General features: G+C 35.6%; 1 protein-coding gene across 1 annotated transcript in view; it reads right to left on the bottom strand.

Annotated features, from left to right (window-relative positions):
• Nucleotides 1-20482, bottom strand: part of LOC108917329 (roundabout homolog 3) — a 134211-nt gene that overhangs the window by 72224 nt on the left and 41505 nt on the right. Inside the window, exons 4-5 of the mRNA XM_018723878.1 lie at nucleotides 7464-7733; nucleotides 3734-3844 (exon numbers count right to left, since the gene is read on the bottom strand). Coding sequence (XP_018579394.1) covers nucleotides 3734-3844; nucleotides 7464-7733 — 381 coding nt within the window. The remainder of the gene's footprint in view (nucleotides 1-3733; nucleotides 3845-7463; nucleotides 7734-20482) is intronic.

Below are 20482 nucleotides of genomic sequence, written 5' to 3'. Positions count from 1 at the left end.
TTTTAAGTCTGAGGGCCCTGACAAAAGAATAATTGGTTTTCGAGTGCTCAGTGCTACACAAATTATTCGTGAAATTTGATTGTTCCGCTTATACCAAGTTTAATAAAAGGTGAGGTTCTAAAAACACATTATTACGTAAAGATCCCTTACAGGCACGACTTTCCAAACTAAATTGGAGGTAGTAAACCTTCACGCTTGCGGCATTGCACGATATCTAGACTTTTTGCCTGATTTCAGCCGAACCCGTTTGAGCAGCACAAGACACCTTTTTTAGGGGTAAGGTTAATTCCAATGTCTTTAAAGAATATTCCAATTTGCTGTACGGATGAGCGCTGATAAATTACTTTCTCATTTACACAAAAAAAATGGAGCCAGTGAAATAAATTTGTTTTGCTGAAATAAATAATTGGATATGGAAAACAAATATTTGTTTATTCACATTAAAATACATTATTTTAGTCAAGTTACTATTGTTAGTTATTAAATGTATGTTGACAGCAATATTATATGTGCAAAAACATATATTTTACTTTTCCAACTCGTGTTCGTTTTGGTGTATTTACATATTCGTGGTAATGTTACATCTACAAACCTAGCAGTCGTTTTACGGAATCGATCCCGGCTTATATCGCGAAAGAGACAAAGGATATAACTGCCACAACAGCGGCATAATATTTGTCTTCTTCCAGACTATATCAGCGCGAGATCACAATCGGTGTAAAACGGTTTATTTATGCCTATGAAATGCAGTAAAACTTTGTTGGGTTTGTGTAGGAAATAAAATTTATTTCATATTGAATAAAGTCGACGACGAATCCTTTCGATATTCAAAAAGTTATCTTAGGAACGAAATCTCAGGGGCAACTTTACGGCACTTTTCGGGGGGCTGAAGTTGAGAGAACGATTCAAAAACCGCAACTTCCAATATCTCCACTTCCAGCGGAAGCCGTTCCCAAGTTTTGATTTTGCATGGGCGTAGACGATCATTTTCCATACTGGACGACTAAGAAAAAAATTAGTTGAAAACGAGAGGAAATAAATCGCGTTTTGATTTCATATCATTACACATTGAAACCCAACATCCATCAAAAATAAATAATAAACCAAGGGACACAACAGCAACTGGCTAATTGCATTTCTTCCATTTCACTCATTAAAGGCTTAGTGAAACAAGTTGACTTTAGTTAGGCACTTGAAAATAAAGGAGAGGATATTATAAGAGCCCTAAAACCTTTGGAAACCTTTCTTTTATGGGTGAAGGCTGGTGAAGGCCATAATGTTAGAAATGAGACTATTCTAGCTAGTCATATTTATTTAGATTGCAAAGAAAACTATATCTTAAGATAATAATGCTATTAATATCATTGATTGATAAAACATCAACTCCTGTATTAGCCAGTAACGTTGCCGATGTTCTTCGGAGTGAATGGCCTGTATATGTTTCAGGATGTTCTAGTTTCAAAAACTGTGCAATCTTATTAGGAATTAGGAAAATTGCAACTTTTATGTAGCTCTGTTTACCTTAGAAACGACAAAATCCAAACAACTAAGGCGACTTTTCAAGATTTCGAATATAATGAAAATGAATTGATTAAGAAATGTCAAAAAATTAAACATAATCGTTATTTCATGAACCATAAAGAACGGAGCAGATAAAATGTTTATACCCCACGCAGCAGTTAAGTATAATTTACCAGTCTCGGATTCTATTACCAGCCCTCGCTCCGCTCGGGCGCAAAATCGTCCTCGGCTGGTAAATAATACTTACCTCTCTTATGGTGTAAATAACTATAATTAACTACTAATTCTTGATAAACACTTAGGAAGTCTTGATTCTGTCTAAGTTTAGATATGTCTAATACTGTGGCAATGTTCCACGAGATTTTGCATTTCTTATGACCTTCACATTATCCTCTTCATTGTGGTGTAAGTTTAGACGGTCTTCTTGATCGTAAAACTGTAATTAAGCCGTTAATTTCGAGCGTTAAAGACCTTGAAGACTAACCCCCGACCTTATTTAAAAAATTTAAAAATTAAATTACCCCCGACGCGATGTCATTTTATATTCGAGATGTTCACAGGGCATCGGGGATATTTTAATGTCGCTATGCCACTGGAGGGAACTAAAAACGACGCCCGTAAAGTAAACACATCACAAGTTTATAGTTCACCTTCTACAGGGCGTTTAAAATCTTGGAGAAGATTAAATAAATCGAGGTGCGATTTTTGCAGCCACTGACCCCACTGATAGCTCGGCACTTCTTGTCGTACAGGGGACAATTCCAGAGGTTCTAAATGAGCTTTAACAGATTCGATATTACTTACTTACCTAAAATTAGTTATTAATTTTAAGCACCGTTTCGCATTTTCAACTGTTTTGATTAGTGAAAATACTTATTATTAATTTTCCGGGCGTAGTCGGACAACCCCGCGCTTTTGTTCCGCATGCGAGGAACTGTTAAGGAAATCATGCAAATATTTGCCGTACTAGAGGGTCGGCAGGGTTAATTGTTGTTGTTGTCTGAGGTTTAAAGGATCGGTAAACTCGCTGACAAACAGTTCCGGAAGTTCCGTATTATGGAAGATTATGACTAAAGTAGTTAATACGGCGCAATTAATGTATTTGAGCAGCCGTTACCGGGAACGTAACGCAAACTAGTTACAGGTTACTTTGGGACACAGATATCAGTATCATATACCCAGTGTCACACACAATACGAGTCCCGGGTCCCGAATTTTCACCCATGTTTTGAAAATAATTTTTTCACCCATGTTTTGAAAATAATTTGATAAATTCTCAAAAAAAACAACGACTAACGGGTGCAAATCTCGCTAAAAGTTTGAGATCATGGACAAGAAACCGCAGATGACCTACCACGCATATCGGAAAGCGCAGGGTCTCGCCCACAAAATTTTACGCATGTTTCGAAATTTTACCAAAGTTCCTCTACGAAGCCCTGGTTGTCGCTAAGCAACATCAGCCGTAGCAGCTAACAGAGCACGCTATCGACCGCTGAGCCATCGTCGACAGTGCACGAGGCGCGAAAAATTTCACTACAATTCTTTGGACAAGAAAATAATTCAAAATTTTATGAAATTCAGACCAAAGCACCTTTAACCAAAATCAATAATACCTCGAAGATGGACACCACTGCAGGCCCGTTGCGGACTCTGATTTGAGTGTGTTTGAACGTCAACCCGAGTACACTGTAGCTTATTAACCAGGGGACGGATACCTCGCCAATAGGTACACTAGCAGGGAAAATTTTCAATTTTTTTGAATTTTTGATTTTTTTTCAAATTTCGTTGGGTTATTTAGCAACCGAACGTTCTGTATCATTTTTATTTGACGTCAGAGGAGACTTGTAAGCTCTGCTCTCAAGTTTTTGTGGTTCTAAACTGAAATAAACCTTGATTTATAGACGCGAATAGAAACCGAATTCTTCGAAGGACCAACGCCCCCTCCCAAATAACGAAGTTACAGTTTCTTATTTATAATTAACATCTTCAGACGGGGTGCGGGCTGATCCGGTAACTCGCCGAGATTAACTGATATTAATCATCGCTAATCAGGTTACTTAGACCGGGGGATAAGTTATTGTGGCATTAATATTTAAGCGATCATCAATCCGCTTCTGCGTTTATTATGGGTTGTAGGAGGGAGGGCGTCGGCGAACTGGAGCAAACTATTAACTGAATTTATGTACGCGTACTGAACTAGCAAAAGTTTTACCTGGAGGACAGGCGAGTTGGACGGCCCCACCTAGGGAAACTTCCAGCTGCCTCCCAGTGGAGCTGAGCTCGCCGATGTCGAAGTCTGGCTCCTGGGTGACTTCCATGTCATCTGGAACACAAGAAGGATGAAAAACAAATTGCGTTCGAGGTACGATCCGAAGAAATAACGGGGTTATTGATGGAGAGCTGTAGACGTGGAAGATAATGAAGTTATCAGAACCGCAGATCGAGTTTTTCTGATGAAATGAAATTTTGAATATATCGTTTACAAAAAAACTAATTTTCAATGTCAACCAATTTATACCCCTAAAAATTTCTGTAATAAATATGGTCCGAGAGTAAATCGTACATTCCAGGTCCGTATTTCGTTTGCGCTTAACATATGAAAAATTGATTTAAAAAACAGAAGATACATATGTTGGGAAAAAAGCGTTTTGCTCGATTGCTAAAAAGTATAGTGGTTAAAACCAGTTAATCTACGGCTTATTGCTATTGTAAATTTGTTTCATTTTTTTTAATTTAATTTGCTAAAATGTATGGAAAAAGTCCAAACCGTTAAAATCACATATGAACAACTATTGGAGAATAGTGAACCAACCAACAGTTGTTCAAAAACCGAAAGAAACATTGTGATACCAACATTTTCCAAAATTGAAGATTCGGTTTAATATGCCTTGAACGTTATTAAAACATGTAATCCAGTTCCATGTTGACTTTATTTTCTGCCTATTTTTTTTGTGATTGTCATATTTTTGTGACAAAAAGTCATTCTATCTAAATTCGAAAAGATATTCTGATCTTTTTTCAGCTAGGCTGCTGAAAACAAACGTGGGTGGCAAAGGATGCTGAGGGTTGACGAGGGGGTTGGATTCATTTCATAGGCACACAAAAAAAATGTCGAGACCCTGAACGTCGACCCCCTACCTCGCCGTTTTTGGGATCACTGAAATCTAATATGACCATAAAAAAAATTTTAACCAGCTATTTCCCCGTTAACACCCCGAAGTCGAGTAGGATGTGTATTCCTATGTTCTCTGGGCCACTAAGAACGAAGAAGGCCACCAAAAATGAATTAGATCTCTTCGCTACCCCCTAGCGTCACTTTACCACCCCCACATACCCCTTTATGGGGGTTGAAGTGTAAATTTTCATACAAAGTCGAGTGGGTGCCTACATTTTCTAGGCTTATACCTTAACAAATGCAAATATCCTCACAAAATTTTGGGATTTGGAGTTGTTTAAGTAGAGGAATTGAAATCTGTTCACATTTTGGTTGAAGTTTATAGAGGGCGCTAGCTGCAGTAGATTGAATGTGTTAAAAACAACATAACTTTTTTATACTTTAAGGTATATCAAATTTGGTATCAAATTATTATTTTCCAACATTATTGACACAAAAAAGGTACGTAAGTTAATGTGATTGACCTTCATATGACCTTGTTCTAGAAGTGATGGAGTCATATGGACAACGGGATGTGATCAGCGACCCCGAAAACATAAAGGTCGCTTAGTCTGGGAAAAAGGACTTTTCGATTTCTGTTTGTGGGCCCGTGTTATTTGAATGATCTTACAAAAGCAATTCCCTAGCTACAAATATTTTATAAACGTAAACTCTCGCAAGGGTGAGAAATAAACCATCTGACAACACCGATTAATTCATGATAAATTGATAGCAACCATATAAACTGGATTATCACCATTTTACTGCTTGCAACTTACGTATTCCTTTTATAACCATCCAATTATTTGAAAAGTTTTAACAGCAATTTGATATTCTGTAACATTTCCAAGGAACCACTATTAAACAAATTTATTGCCGTTCTGTTTTCGAAAAACTGCCCATTAAATTCGAGGAAGACATCTTCTCTCCTCGTAAATTAAACATATAAAGTTTTCAATGGCAATAGTTCATTTGTAATGGGCGTTACTATTATATGTCACCATATACAATTTCAGAAAAAGAAAAAAGATGAAATTGGTGAATAACTTGTTATATTTTGTGGCGCTTAATACGTTAAACGTATACCAACAAAACTTGGTCAATTTCTTGGCCAATTTATTGGGTTCAAATATCGGCCACCGTAAAACAGGTTTAAAGTTTGAAGTTGTCGTGGGAAACCAGACATTTTCCAATTATTAGCACTCGATTTAATAGAAGAATTAGGAAAGACAAACGTCTCTCCGACGGACGTGAAATATAAGTAGCCATTAATAAACAATGGCGTGAAGTACCGCCATTATAAAACGTGTTCCGAGCTTTAATTAACTGATGTCTGCCACTGACGCTTCAACTCATTTACGAAAACTTCGCCGAACTAATCTACTCACCACAACTATTTATGGGGGCGGCGCGGGGTCGGATATTCGGTCACAGTGACAAGGGTAAGGACCTCTGGCGCGCTGTTTACTTACAAAAATTGACCGAACGTAACGTTTACGCGACGATCAATTTTTTAATAAGCGAGAGGGGCATTTTTAACTAATGACAGTGTGGGAAACAACTACCCTGTGGTGTAATCAAATACTGGAAGGGGCCTGTAGCCAGCCGAGTAGTTTCCCACAATATATGTCCTTAGTAAAACTTCATAGTACCTACAGAATAGTAGGCAGCTCTCTGCCAGTAAATACAAAGGAATGTTTTATGTCGATAGATATTGTAGGTTGTTTCTCACCTCCAATCAATTAATTTAGGGGAAAGCCATTAGAGCTATATAAAGAAATAATCATTAGAGTGAGAAGAATCACATTTTTTCATGATGCCAATAAAATTTAAGTTTCACAACTCCGTTGGAAAATACATTGGTATTGGATACAATATGTTACGTTCAATCTCATTTGTTTGGACCTTCCAAAGAATAATTCCAGGATCAGAAAGATGATAATGAAGTAATTGAAGTGATGCAAAAATGATTCAAAGCTGCACGGCTATACCATTTTTGTTACTTAAACTGTCAGCAACATAACTTTCTGCAATTGTGGCTGACTTCCGCCCACCAAGTCTCTTGATTGCTAATACATCAACTCCTGTAACGCCCTGCCAGTCCTGCTGTCCTGCCAGTAACGTTGCCGATGTTCTTCGGAATGAATGACCTGTATATGTTTCAGGATGTTGTAGTTTCAAAAACTGTGCAATCTTATTAGGAATCATAGAATGGGTATTTTTGCCGACTGGTTGGTTGTAATATCTACCTACTTGATAGCGCATAAAAAAGCTTGAAATTTCAGTTGCAATTTCCAATCTAATCTTGATATATTTCTTGAGAATTTCTAGGTAAGGAACAGAACCCAGACGAGAAGTAATTATTGTAAATGTACGTGACATACTATTTTTAGAATCTGGAATTGTAACTACAATAATGTAACGAAGTTTCTTTTCCCCTCATGTCAACATAGATTACACATACACCCGTGTAATATTTGTTCTCAAATAGACCAAGAATAGACAGAAATTCGAATTGATATTTCGAACCTTTGGATTCGGTGGTAACATAGGACAAAGATCCAATGATGATGATCATGATGATGGTGATGGTGATGATGAAGATGATGGTAAAGAAAGGCTGATTCCTGGGCTGAAGGCAAATCTAAAAACATTAATGACTGATGAAAATGTTACTTTTAATCCAATCACAACTCCTTATTTGTATTCTCCGTCCCTTAGATAGCACCAACTTAAGAGCGTCATACATTCCTAGAGATCAATCATAAACAAATTATGGCTTACTTACATCTCACGTTGAGGAAGTACCCTATGCTAGAGAACCTTCCCAGTCTGTGCCTCGCTATGCACTTGTACCACCCGCTGTGTTCCCTCCTGATCTCGGTGAAGTTGAGGAACCCGTCGGGAGTTTGCTGCACTGGCGGGCTGGTATCGTCCTTCTGCCATATCGGCAGGGCCTTTGGGTTGGCATCTACGTCGCACTTCAGCGATACCGGCATGCCCTCCCTGATGGGAAAACCGAAGCCCGGTTCGCGGGATATGGCGAAGGATGGGGTGTCTGCAACAAAATTACACCGTAACTTTCATTAAAGTGGCACAGAAATATTCATTTGCGATGAAGGTTAAGTCAATTTATCCTGGCCACACCTTAAACACTGTTATAGAATTTAATACTTAAAATAGTTTCCTGCCGTGAAGCCTGAAAAAATGAACATTTCTAGAATATCCCGCTGTAACATTTACTTAAATCTCCCGGATCAGATATCAAGTAGCGAGATGGCTTAAAGCGGAACTACCCTTCCGCTGCGTCCCAAGTCCCGTCATTATACAAAAACCCCGTTTTAGATTGCACACAGGTTCGGGACACGCCCTATTAATTTCGCATAGTATCTGAAAATTCCATGACAAATTATGATGCACGAAAGTTCAATTTCGCCGATGTGTCATTAGGTAAACGCGCTCGCGGGAACGATGATCGATATCTTTCGCAGCTAGGTCCGCACTTGCGGTTGGAATTAAACTAATACGCCTCAATTCCGAGAGAGCATTCTCTCAAACATCTGACAACGTTATCATCCATCTTCGCCCAACAATCAGGCGTCAAACTATGGGGATATGTCGGACGACTCGCTGGAGAGGTCTCTTTTCCTTCGAGTCTGCTCGACATTGATCTTTTTGCAGTTCATATTTAGGGGGCCAGCGGCGTGCGCCTTCTTAAGTGTTCTGGGGGATTTGAGTTATTCGGTTAATAAATTGGACTATTAAGGCGCACTTTCGTGGAAGTTAGTTAACCATTAGTCAGAAGTTAGCTGCGGTTCAAGCCCAAAAATGTAATGTGCAAAGGGTAATCATAGTTTAATGTTAATGGCGTAATTACTTCTGAAACTGAATTATCGGGAATGGCCCCAGAAACACATTAGACAGGTTGCTACTTGAATGATCGATCAACCACTAAGTTTCAGCCTTATTTGCAAATTTTGAATGCTTTTCCGATTTTTACATTCTCCATAATAGATTGGCCCTGCGTATTGCAACAGAAGACTGTTTTCCTTTTGGAAAGTTGAGCAAAAATTTGAAATCCCCTCGAAACTTGGAACACGACAGTAAAAAGACTAAATATTTCTTGAACATTTTTTTATTCAACTAATCAACCAACCCGTGATGAAATTTCAAGGAATTTAAAATATCCCCGGTACGGTTTCCGATACGTTCTGCCAGCCCCGGTCGTTCGGTGACGTTTTAATAGCACAGCGACGTGATATACGTTCACCTGCGCCCCTGCCTTTAACCGTTCGAGTCTTTCACGACTAAACTTTATCGCGAGAGCGTAGGGAGTGTAGGCGGCTCTTGATATCGGAAATTCGAGAGCTCCACAGACAGGAGTGTATTTATGGCACAATACTGTGCATGTATGCAATTCCGGAAGAGATGGACGTCAGTCAAGAGATAACATCGCTAATTCTATCGGCTGCTGACAGGATGCTCAACAATTGAAGGCAGGTTTTTCGGAATATCTACGTCCGAATGGTGGAAGGAAAGGAAACAGTAATGTTTGTATATACTTATTTTAAAAATATATATATTTAGTTACTTTTAATTATCTATAATATTTTTTTACAGAAATTTTTAATATACTGGTTTCTACGCCTCTGGTATGAATAAATTGTTTTTTTAATAGGGCTGTACTTTGAGTTTTGAGTAAGCAAAACAATGTCCTAAATAAAGACCAATAATAAAAAATATAACAAAAAAAAAATACTTATTAAAATACGTAGTATACCGCAAGCCATCGAATAACACTGCTATAATCCAACTTCGAAGTCAATCTGATTCTCATTTTAACCACGTCTCTGCTACGTGAAATTATACTCATAAAAGCACAACAAATTTATGGCTTATCTTTTGCCTTAGCTTCCCTGTGGAAGTTTAATGCCGCTTTGCGTTTTAACTTCATGGGCATACCATGAAATGAATTTTTCATAAAATATCTCTACAGCCTCGGTCACGTATGTGTGGGGAAATGGCTCATATTTGGATTTAAACTTAAATCGCAAACAGGCCTAAACGTACAACCAAAATAATTCAGTATCAAATTTAAATAAAGTAACATTATCCTTAATAATATTTTAATTAATTGATGAGTGATATACTATGTTTAACAAGAAAACAAGTATATTGTGGACGAATCAATAAGCAAATCTATGAATCAGAGTGGTCGTCAATGTAAAATTACAAGGAAATTACATTAAATTAACAGAAATTCTTACAACAGAAAAAGAAAATACTGTTTCTTTCTCATAATACATTTGCTAAAACTAAAACGTTATTACTTTATTCTAATTTAAACAAAAAATGCAAATTTAACATGTTTGCCGACAGTGGGTTATTGGATTAAATTTTTTCTACGACGGTATCAACCCGAGATAGTCTTTTGTTCTCTACTCTTTACTATCTGTCGCGTTGCTGTTGACTGAACAAGTGATAAAGAAGAGTCCTGTAAACAGCTTTTTTTTCCAGAATACGTTCGTTGCGTGTGCTGATGCGTTCTAGGTTACAAAAACAGCTCGTTCTGAAACATTTGCCGGTTATCTGGAAAAACGCAGCTGAGTGAATACGGATTTACTTTTGTTTGTCTCTACGAAGAATCGTGTTGCGCATATTATCAAGAGAACGATCGGTTTATATAGCGAGGACAATTCGAGTTCGATATTCTCACGATTCCACTACATTGTAATTGGTTAAATATAATTTTACAAATACTTGACATGCATATAATAACTCTGTTTGGATATCCGGTTCAAAATTCGCAACTTGTTGAGAGTTGTCGAATACCATTCCAAAACGGTATTAATTCCTACTAGCGGAATTATTGTTCTGTTTCCTAGAATTCTCTGCTTCGCCAAAGGAGGCACTGTAGATTCCTCAAGCAACTATGACATAATTTTACTGCATTTTTGTGATGGTTGAATATCAAAAGCGATGTTTCCTTTAGTTTCAATTTATAGACCCAATGGTCAAGAAACTAGAATTAGTAATATTAAGTCAGTATCTACTTATTAAAACCTAAAGTACTTTAATTTTAATAGGTTGGGGAATAAGTAGTAATGTCTGTTTTTTTTCAAATTTAAAAATTCACTTGAAAATTAAACGCATTGACAAATTGACTCATGTCATTGGAAAGAGGACTTATTGCTCTACCTGATTGTATGTTTGATTGCTTCGTTAGATTTAATTTTTGTGGATATTCATTCACTTCTTTTTGTTTTTAATCGAGATGGGAAAAACGAACGTTTCGCCGATGACTTTCCCGTTTTGAAGACATTAATTGTTCCATTAATTGTTGTCGAATTTGATGAAGAGCAATGGAATCGGCTCCTTAATGAAAATCCAAGACAATCAGCAAGGAATTGGCTCAGGAGATAGAATGTGGTCACAAAACAATAGTAAACCACCTACATTCAATGGGAAAAGTTCGTGGTTTGTGCCCACATACTTGGAACGAAAACAAGAATTGAAACTGACTTGAGTTACCTCGGTCGTATTGGATAACGTTAGCAGCAATTAGTTAATTAAATTAATTACAGTATGTGCTGAAACAACTTGGGTTGCATGTAACGCCCAGAGAGTACTAAATTCATAAAAGAAGTTCTGCTGTAGATGATTCTGATTTCAGTGTTGTAATAGTGAAATTAGAGATTTGAATTAATTAAGCCATTTACTAAAAACTGGAAAGAGTGGACAGTGGATTTTATTTCAGTACCTCATAACTTTCGACTGAAATTTTCAATTACATTAATATGATATCAGCTAATCAAGGGGAACAAACTGTATACGTATTATAAAGAACAGGATAATTCAATAAATATAGAAATCTAAATAAAATAATAATAATAATAATAATAATAATAATAATAATAATATCTCTACTCCTCATTCTAACTACGAGAGTTAGCCCAGAAGCCGGAGTCTTGTGCGGAAGAGGAGGCGGCATATTACTATTACGCAGGCCGCATTTGCGCCCAGGAACGACTTATGTTGGTAGACCCTAACCACCATTCAGTGCAGGAATGAGGGAAACCTGGAAAACCTCATTAATTAGGGGGGTGGTCAAATGCACATTGATCCAAGCCAGCATTCTTCCACCCTACCATACCTGCACAGAGGGTGCCAATCCTCCGTACAAGCATAGCTAATCTACGGTCTACCGACCGCGGGATTCGAAACCCGGGCACATAGTACACTTCGATTCAAGTATTGACGCCTTAAACCGTGCGGCTATCGACTAAATATTTGGATAAATTTGGAAGAATACATTGAAGATGAATTTTTCCAGACAATTTCTAATTTAATTCCCGTTGAATCTCAAAAACTTAAAACGTCTGTATCTCGAAAACGGTTTAGTTTATCGATTTGTAACTAGTATACCTTTTTTTTATTAAGAATTGAACGTAGTTCAATAATTTGTAATAAAAAAATTTAAAATTGTAAAATACAAAAAGTTAGACATATTTTTCCATTGATAGGACAGTATAACTAGCGCCCTCTAGAGGTGACCCCAACACTGTTTGCATATTCGTATTTGCCTCCTCAAAAAACGTAAAACTTCAAATTTTCAAAACAATCGGTCCATACATACTTAAAATATAGATAAAAAAGGAAAATATTTTTTCAACTTTAACACCCTGTAGAACGAAAAGGAGCAACAATTGATTAAGGCATGTTTGGCTCAATCACTATATTTTGAGGTTAACAATATGCCATTAAGCTGTGTACCATTATTAATGACTCACCCTGTATAAGAAAAATTTTTATTTAATTTTATTGTACACTGCCCAATCCATATCCATCAATAATAAGGAGAATTGGTAATAAAAATATTGCTCATGTCTGGATGTTGTGCGAGGAACATAAAAATGTAAATTATTCAGCAACTCTCCATAATATCTTGACGTAATTTGTGTAGCGAAAATGAAAACCTATCTCTTCGATCTTCTAAAGAAAATTATCTAATTTAATAGCAAAAAATTTTAAAATTTACGTTGAACAGGAATTCCAATTTTGATCCAACAGATGCAAAATAATAATAAAATCTTAATTTTACTGTTATGTAAAAATACATGACTGTTTCGTATCTTGAATCTTTGAAATTTTATCTTATTTATTACACTGCATTTTTATAAATTCAAGTTTAAATTTATTTTATTACATTATATGCATTTCAACTTTTGTGTTTATTTTGAAGTTTGATAGTCGAACCACTTGGGTATTCCTTTGATATGAATATGCACTTCATTCTACATGGTTACTTTCTAAAACAGTTTTCCGTGTTTCCTGTCCAACCCGGTATTAAATAAATCCAATGATTCGAAAAGTCTGTACGCCCTCTCCGCCTTTGGCGAAATAGAACAAATGACTCAGTTACAGTTTCCATATTTCTTTCCCCTGGTTATCGATATGAACGATTCGCAGACGTACGTCGTTGCTAAGCAACAACTAATGGGGTTTGAGATTTTTATTTACTGAAATGATGTTAACTCAAAGTTGCAGTCCATCAAAGTATCCCAAGCCGTGACTTGACATCGTCCTCGTTTATAGAAACTAATAAATATTTTGCCGAGATCACGATGAGGAGTAATAAATAATGAATAAATGAATTTTTATATGGCAGATTGACAAATTCAATGAATAATAATTATTTGTGAATCGAGATTCTCTGCAAAAATAGATTTCCATGCTGTTACAATAACGGTGTTAGAAATACTTTGTTTCTAACTAATGTCACGTTGAAAATACGTTTTTAAAAACTTATGTGTGTTCATTGGGTACCAAATTCACTTTCAATTCGTTCCTTAATTACGAAACCGCTATAGTTCAACTGTACGTATCTACATGTCACACCTAATCACATTGGCAGCGGGGATTAGACACCTATTGTGCAATATAAACAATTACAAGGGGCGCAGAATGGGCTGGCCACCCGGCAGGAAGCATACTCTGTAATGAATTCAAGCTCGGACAAGTTCTCCCAGGCCAACAGCTTGAAGGATCTTGTAAACTAACCGGTTATCCGGTTAAGCCCACTGTGGCGGCCGCTATTGAAAACCCTCACTTCCTATTATTAAACAAACCTTCCTAGAGGAACGGGGGGCGGCGGAGGGCGGTCGATGCAAATCGATTTTTTACGAAACTTACAGAAAATTGATTTCTAAATTGCTACAATCGATTATATTCTAGTTACTAGAATATTTTCTCAATTTAATTGGACAATGTCGATAAAATACGTCTTAATTTAAATGTAAAATTTATTTTTTAACTGCTTAGTGAAATAAAATCCACTTTTTAACAGTTTCAGGAATAATTAACTGAGAAATTAATAGCCTATTTTTATTGCATAGTGGTATAAAATGTGTACAATTTATTGAAAGTCATGTATCGCCATAAAAATGTAAACTATTGCAGTAATAGACTGCTAACATCCATTTATCAATCAAGTCTTGAGTGGATTTTACTCATCTTTTGAATTTGCAAATTGTCAAAATTTGCAGTTGTCAGCACCTAAACTGAACAGCAGAGAAATGTGAAGCGACCCCGCAAGGTGATCGAACGTCGACCCTGAAATCTCGAGGTTCAGAAACCAGTGCGGAAGTTTCTGGCCAGAGTGAGTACACGATCTCAACTCAATCGCATTAGTCGCCTTTGATTATTTGAAGCCGTCCTTGTTTATGTAGATGGAAATAAGTCCCAAAACTATACGACAGCTCCAAGTAATCTAAAAACCAAAAGCAGTTTTTTTCTGGATTCTGATCGAATACAATCTTGAACTAATTACATTGTACAACAGTTCTTTACTTGTAACATACCAATATACAGGGTGTCCGGAAAGGTCATGTCAAAAAAGAAGAGGTGTATAGGGGAGATCAAAATACTTCATAAACATTTTTTTCCTATCGGGCTTCGTTGTGGAGTTATTCGCCTTCAAAGAAAGAAGTTTGAAAAACAAATTCCAATTATAATCCAGGCGTATTTAATATCGGTTTAAACTTGGAATTAATTGCCCAAATTTCATTGTTGTCATGGTAACCACTTAGAAATTATGCACCTGTTACGGAGACTCTTAAGAGATAAAGTCAAGCCTAAAAAGCCTTCAAAGACAGAAATAGGCACAAAAACAGTGAAAAAACTAGCCAAATGCCGATGAATCCTAAGATTTACAACATATCATTAACAGAACATTATAAACTCAGCAAAAAAATTTAGGGAGCAGAAAAATTAAAAAAAATTTTTAAGTGATTTTTGGAAGGCTGTAACGTAACTTTGTGAATAACGGTCGTATCGAGAAAAAAAGAAATGCATCTTGAAGCATAAATATTCTAGTTTTAAAATCTTGAAATGAAATAGTTTTTTTGAGCATCGCACTCGGCGCAATCAAAAGAAATAATGCAAGGCAAAAATGTTACAATTTTTTTTATCAATACCTACTGCCCAATGCTCAGAAATGTTTTTTCTGGCTTAATCAATGCCGGGGTCATTTAGCTTGATTCCTCAGCTCAGGCTATTGAGTGAAAAATCATCTTCTTTATTTTGATCATCGATTATCACAGCTCCACAAAAAAAATTGAAAAAAATCCTCCAGAAACCAAACCTAATTTTTGAGGTTATGGAATATTCTGACGTGATGGGGTTAAACTGACCCCGGATTCGGAGTCAGCGACCCCAAAAACATATGGTAGGGTAGGTTTGGTTTCTGGAAGCATTTTATTTTTTTTTGTGGAGCTGTGATTATCAACTAATGATCGTACAGCGGAAGGTGGCTTTTGCAAACTTGAATCAATCCTGTCAAGGGCATTTTGGTATGTTTGAGAATTTTTTTTTTATACATGAAAAAGTGCAAAAATGATTTCTTCTGCTGTTTTGGAAAATCAACGACTACTTTGCGAATATTGCGAAAAGTACCAATGTTGTAGGTTTTATTTTAATGCAATACATGTCCATGAGGTCTCTAAATTTTAAAATCGATCGATCGAACCGTTTTCCTTATCTAAATTGTTTTATAAAATATTAAAGGAGCAGGTTATTGTTTCTTAAACGTCAATTAAGATGAAACTATTTTTTTTTTGCGTTATTTTCCTCACAATTTCGCCTTTACTTTAAATTTATCAAAAGATTTTTGCATTATCTTTTTTACACTTTTTCTTGTTCCCGTGTATTCATAAAATAATCAATTTTTGAGAATTTTAACAACCTGTACTTCAAAAACAAAACAAATTTGGACGACGAAAACACCCTTCATGTGTGACTCACTGTTATTTTAATTAATTATGTCGATAACATCGTTTACAAGTCTTCTATTATTTTCTTTAAGGTATCTTACTGACGGACTTTGATATTAGGGCACTCAAATAAATGACGCCGCTAAGCCAAGGTAGAAACCTGTTTCGCAAACAAATTTGTCCCATTTCTCTTTTTAAAATTTTCTGTCACCCGTTGTGATATAATCTCGTGCAACGTAAAAATAACCTTGCGCGGTATCCCGAGTCGTGCCGCGGATTCCATTTATTATACGTCATGATATTCTAGCTTCTTTATACTGCGAGGGACTTCTATGAGTACACAAAAATTGCAATTTACAAGATAGTTATTCCTTTCACAGAACGCCGTCCAAATCTGTTTGCCGGGAGATGTTGGCGTAGCCGCTCTTTCAGTCCACCCCGAACAACTCTTCAATATTTGATTACCTCGGTGGAGCTCGACAAAGAAAGAAAGCAGATGGGATTTTTATGCAGTGCAAACTGGAACAGGTTACTCGGGACGTTAATGCCAGAGTAAATGTTTTTTACATCAGTTGGGGGCTTTAAAGGGGGAAAAAGTTGTATATCTAAGCAAAAATACACATACATAATGCATCACGTATTAGACTGTTATGATTATAGAGCTGCTTTAAGGCAAGCCGGTCGGTTGCTTTTAAACAAATAACAACCTCAACCTCATGAACTTTTTACTGGCAGCACAAAAATAAATCTCATTTACGCTAAATTCAACCTGACACTTCGTTTTACAACTTGTAAGTTTCTGAGTTAAACTTCGAAAATAATGATACTGAAATCGATGCTTCTTGATTTTTTTTTTGTAATTGGTTTTTAAATTATCCACATTTTTTATTTCATAAAAGAAAAACTCCGATATCACATATGTTTCTTGTCAATTCTCTTTTCCTTCTTTGCGGTTGATTTTCCTCTGCTGTGATTTCTTCGCGTCCGTACTTGAGTGATGTATATTCGAGTTGGCTTAGAAATACGATAAATCAAAACTAATAGAATATGGCCTTAAGACAGCCGCTATTCAGACAAAACGGAAAAATTTATTATGGACGCGACTGCGACTGACTTGGTCTAAATGCAGTCTAAGTACGTTGATGCTTGAGCAAATTAATTAATTATTTCTACCGATAGTTTTGCACAAAAACGCAATTTTGTTAAATTGTAACTTCTAAGGACGGCTTCGCGCAGCATTCTCCATCTTACATGCACTTATTTCCAGTGCCGGCTTCATGTTTTTAATGCCCAAGTTATTAACTGATGTAAATATACAAGCTCATATTATCAACTGGCTATTTACAATTAGTTTTTTGTCACAATTGGTGTTTATTTTCATATGGCTATTAAAAATCATTATTTTTATTTATATGCATAAATATTGAACCCTCACCATATAATTTCAATAATAAATATACATTCATGTTAAATTACAGGTTATTAGATACTGAATAAAGTTGTATTACCCATTTTCTTGTTTTTATTCTCAGGTTTCCTAAAGAAGGAATAAATGGAATTGGAATGGGTCAAAGCCATTAGGAAAAAGGACTGGGCGCCCTCAAAATCGTCTGTAGTTTGTTCTTTACATTTTCAAGAGAAGTTTATTATTATTAATAAAAACGGCGTAAGAAATTTATCCAAAAATACAGTACCAACTTTAAACTTGCCAAGAGTGGTAAGCAAGCTGTCGTTTAAAAAAGAAAAATGACAATTTAAGAATAGAAATAATAATATATTTTTTTAATAACTCCTATAAATACAATACACCCAATCTATAGAAAATTAAAATTGTGTATCATGTATTAAAAAACTTTTTGAATGTGAACATTTTTAAAAATATGCGTAAGAACTTGTATGTGAAGTTAAAATATTTAATTCAGTGAAATCTACTAAAAAATAAATATTAGACATATATTTTCTGAATTCCAAACATGAAAAATGAATATTTGTCATAAGTGTAAAAATATTTTAAACAATAATTGAAAAAGTTGTACCTAATAAAAAAATAATACGAATTTATGAAATGTTTTGTTATTTCTAATTAGTATTGCTAATAGTAGTAAAAAAAATTGTTGGATATTTCGTGCGGTATTGACTTTTATACTGTTATGACTTCATCCAATAGATATTTTGAAAGCGTTCAGAGCCGTACTTAGGAGAAAATTTAAATGATAGCTAAAAACCTTTTTAAGGTTTTTACCTTTTTTACAATAGTAATATCTCTAATTCAGAAGTAAAAATGACTTTAGATTTGGTCATAAAAATAGCAGCGACACATTTAAAAAAATTAACCTGATGATGGTCCCTCGAAGATGAAACGTCGGATTGCAAAAATGTTGACGTCATTGTATAGAGCGAAAAAAGTGGCATTGTAAATATGCAATTTATTTTAAAATTCATTTTCAAATAAAGCCAGAAAAAAAATCCGGATATCCGGATATCTCTGAAACCACCCGGAATTTTAAAACTTTCTAAATGGCATATTGTTAGGTATAAAAACACACTAATCGATCCTAGGGAAAAAATTATCTATTATTTATTTTATATATTCAATACTGTACTGTACAAAAATAATGTTTTGGGTTAAACAATGAGACAGTATTTTTTGTATTGAATGGTGTAATCGATTTTTAATTTTTTTTTTAAATTTAAACAAATTATCAACAATTACTGTCAAAACGAAAAAAATTATCATCGGCAGAACTCTGTACGACGATTTTTCTAGTAGAATTTTCTTTGAAAAAAAAGTGTTTCAGACCAGAGAAAATGAATATTTCGGAAACTTCTCGATTTTTTATCTAAAAAAATTGCGGTTATTTAAGACACAGAAAGGTATACTTTCACCAAGTTTCATCAAAATTAAATTATTTTTGCGGAAATGAGAAATAAAAAACGAAAAATAAAAAAAAATATGTTTTTCGCATTTTCTCGGAAATTTTGAGGTTATGTTAAAAAGTGACCTCTACAAAAGTTGTAGATTTTTGTATTATCTACAACTTTTGTATTGTATACTTTTTTGTTTGACGTCAACTTTCGCCAGAAATCCCAATGATACAATTTTTCACAACTTCTTAACCCCCCAAATCAACCCTCCTCCATTCCTGCTCACGCATTTATTTATTTTTTTCGTTTACTACAAGCCCCTTTACCATTTCCACTTATAAAAGTCCAGGTAACAATATATATTTTTTCTTTCTAAATAAGTAATTTCGATCGGTCGATCTACAAACTGTCTTTTATATGACAGCACAGCCCGTTTTGCTACTAGTATTTTTGTCACAAACAAAACTTCTATTGATTGAATTAATTAACGCAAGGAAGGACAATCACTTTATTCAATTAGAATATAGGTATAATTCAAAATTAATATGGCGTTAATGAAAACTGACCAATTATAGTAGAAGGTTATTTAAAAAGTTACCCAGAAGAACACCACGAGGTAGAAGAAATAAATCAGGGGCCCTATGTAGTCGCAGAATATTCTGCATAAATAATCGCGTTTAATTTTGGTAAAAAGCACTCTCCTCTTCCCCCTAATAACCCGTCTCATGACGAAATTCTCAACCTGTCCCTTACGGCAACTATTCCTTTTCATGTCTCCCAAGACCCGCTGTTGATTTTTGTACTCCTCGAACTTTTTAACAATGCTCAGGAAATTGTTATCGTTGTCCCGGCATTGTTCTACGATGCCAGTGACCTGGCTGAATTTATCATTCGTATTCACCCCTGTGATAGAGCCTGACGTTTCAAGTGGTTCCCATTTTGTCTGTACAGTGTCAGTCGAGGGTTTTCTAAATTTAAGTACGCCGTTCAAATTACTCAAGCCCAGCCAGAATATCGACTTGTACCTCAATTTAACATTATAAGTGACATCTTGGAGTCCGTTGTAAGCTATCCTAAAAGGAAACCGTTCGTAGGTCTCCAGGAACATGTAGTGAACAGTTTTTTCTTCAGGATTTATGAGTATGGAACGATCTCTTGACACGCTTCTATTGTTTAGATATATCGTGTTTAATTCCTGAGATTTACTTTCAGGCTTAAGCGATCTCTTTATTTCCATTTGCGGTTTTGCATTATCTTCTGTTTGCTGATTAGGCGATGGCTTTATTTCCGTTTCTGGTCTTGCGGTATTCTTTGTGTGGTGGTGATCTTTCGAGTGAAAAGATTCTTGTTTATGCTTATTGGAATGTTCTCCAGTTTTTGTCACGCCTTCTATATGCTTATTGCTGTGTCTATGGTGGTTGTGAGATTTGTTATGATTGGATTTCTTGACGCTATGAGGTTCTAATGGTTTAACGTGGTGTTTATGGCTTCCTTTATCGTTTGTGCAGAGGGTAACTGCATAAATTTCATTTTTTTCGTTTTCCTTTTTACATGCACATCTGGTTGTTTGTTCGTTGTCGTTGTTGGATGGATAGGGAATCATCGCTTTTATAGTTTGAAGGAAAGTTTTATTTCGTTCGGGTTTCTTATCGCATATGACTATAGGAGGACA

This window comes from Anoplophora glabripennis, unplaced genomic scaffold, assembly GCF_000390285.2.
Source record: "Anoplophora glabripennis isolate ALB-LARVAE unplaced genomic scaffold, Agla_2.0 scaffold4, whole genome shotgun sequence".
In the NCBI taxonomy this organism is placed as follows: Eukaryota; Metazoa; Arthropoda; class Insecta; order Coleoptera; family Cerambycidae; genus Anoplophora; species Anoplophora glabripennis.
Note: the sequence above shows the minus strand (reverse complement) of the source record. Positions and strands in the feature narration are given on the sequence as shown.